The sequence below is a fragment of the Ailuropoda melanoleuca genome, unplaced genomic scaffold, assembly GCF_002007445.2.
Source record: "Ailuropoda melanoleuca isolate Jingjing unplaced genomic scaffold, ASM200744v2 unplaced-scaffold66749, whole genome shotgun sequence".
NCBI lineage: Eukaryota > Metazoa > Chordata > Mammalia > Carnivora > Ursidae > Ailuropoda > Ailuropoda melanoleuca.
Window position 1 is genome coordinate 1 of NW_023241335.1, and position 1344 is coordinate 1344.

At 45.2% G+C, this 1344-nt stretch overlaps 1 protein-coding gene across 1 annotated transcript; it reads right to left on the minus strand.

Moving 5' to 3' along the window:
* Positions 1-5: 5 nt before the first annotated feature.
* On the minus strand, positions 6-1340 carry LOC117800243 (probable ATP-dependent RNA helicase DDX5; the record flags this gene model as incomplete). The annotated part of the gene is made up of 1 exon (XM_034652772.1): positions 6-1340. A coding segment is annotated over one exon (1335 nt), but the record flags the coding sequence as incomplete, so codon positions are not given.
* Positions 1341-1344: the final 4 nt, after the last annotated feature.

The window sequence follows — 1344 nt, forward strand, 5'->3', positions numbered from 1 at the left end:
CCAAATCCATTTTGATATGCAGGGGCTTGATTGGGTGGTTGGAATCTTCCTTGCATGCCATTGGCGCCAAAATTATTATTTCCAAAGCCACCGCCATTTCCAAAGTTTGATGCGCCACCAAAACCATTCTGAGGTTTTGAGTTGAAGTCCCTTTTTGGACCACTGCTAAATCCACGGTTGTAGTTGTCCCCATCTCTACCGCCACTAAATCCACCACCTCTTCTGCCAGTCGAATATCTGTCACGCCGATCATCTCTCATGCCTCTACCGCCTCGATAACGACCGCCTTCAACCAGTTGCAGCAATTTAGGGTTGATTTGCTGGTTAGCTTCTCGAAGAACAGCAATTAAGTCATGAGCTTGCTTTGTGTTGTTGGGTGTAAAAAAGGTGTAAGCTGTACCCGTTTTGCTACTACGGGCTGTTCTTCCAATTCGATGGATATAGTCCTCTGATGAGTTTGGGTAGTCATAATTGATGACAAATTTCACATCTTCCACATCTAAACCTCTGGATGCAACATCTGTAGCAATCAGAATTGGAGCTTTGCCATGTTTGAATTCATTCAGAACCCAATCTCGTTCCTGCTGGCTTTTGTCACCATGAATACCCATCGCAGGCCATCCATCTCTTCTCATTTTTCTGGTGAGCTCATCACATCGACGTTTAGTTTCTGTAAAAATGATTGTTTTGTTCTCCTTCTCACTCATAATTTCCTCCATCAACCTGAGAAGCTTTTCATCTTTCTCACTATCCCCACAGACATCCACAATCTGAAGAATATTATGGTTTGCACTCAGTTCCATTGCACCTATATTGATGTGAATATAGTCTTTTAAGAAGTCTTCAGCCAGTTGCCGGACTTCACGGGGCCAAGTAGCACTCCACATCAAGGTCTGACGGTCAGGTCTGATCTGGTCCACGATTTTACGAATTTGGGGTTCAAACCCCATGTCGAGCATTCGGTCAGCTTCATCAAGCACCAAATATGTGCATCTTTTGAGATTCGTTTTTCCAACTTCTAAAAAGTCGATCAATCTCCCAGGCGTGGCTATGCATATCTCGACCCCCCTTTCGAGATCACGGATCTGAGGGCCCTTTGGTGCACCACCATAAATACAAGTTGACTTTAAACGACATGCGCGGCCATAGTCAGCTGCCACTTGCTGCACTTGTTGGGCCAGTTCGCGTGTTGGTGCCAGCACCAATACGATGGGTCCATCACCACGTTGTAGGAATGGTTGGTGGTTTATGTGTATTATACCAGGCAACAAATAAGAAAGTGTTTTGCCTGATCCGGTTTGTGCCACTCCAACCATGTCAAGACCACTTAACGCAACAGGAAAG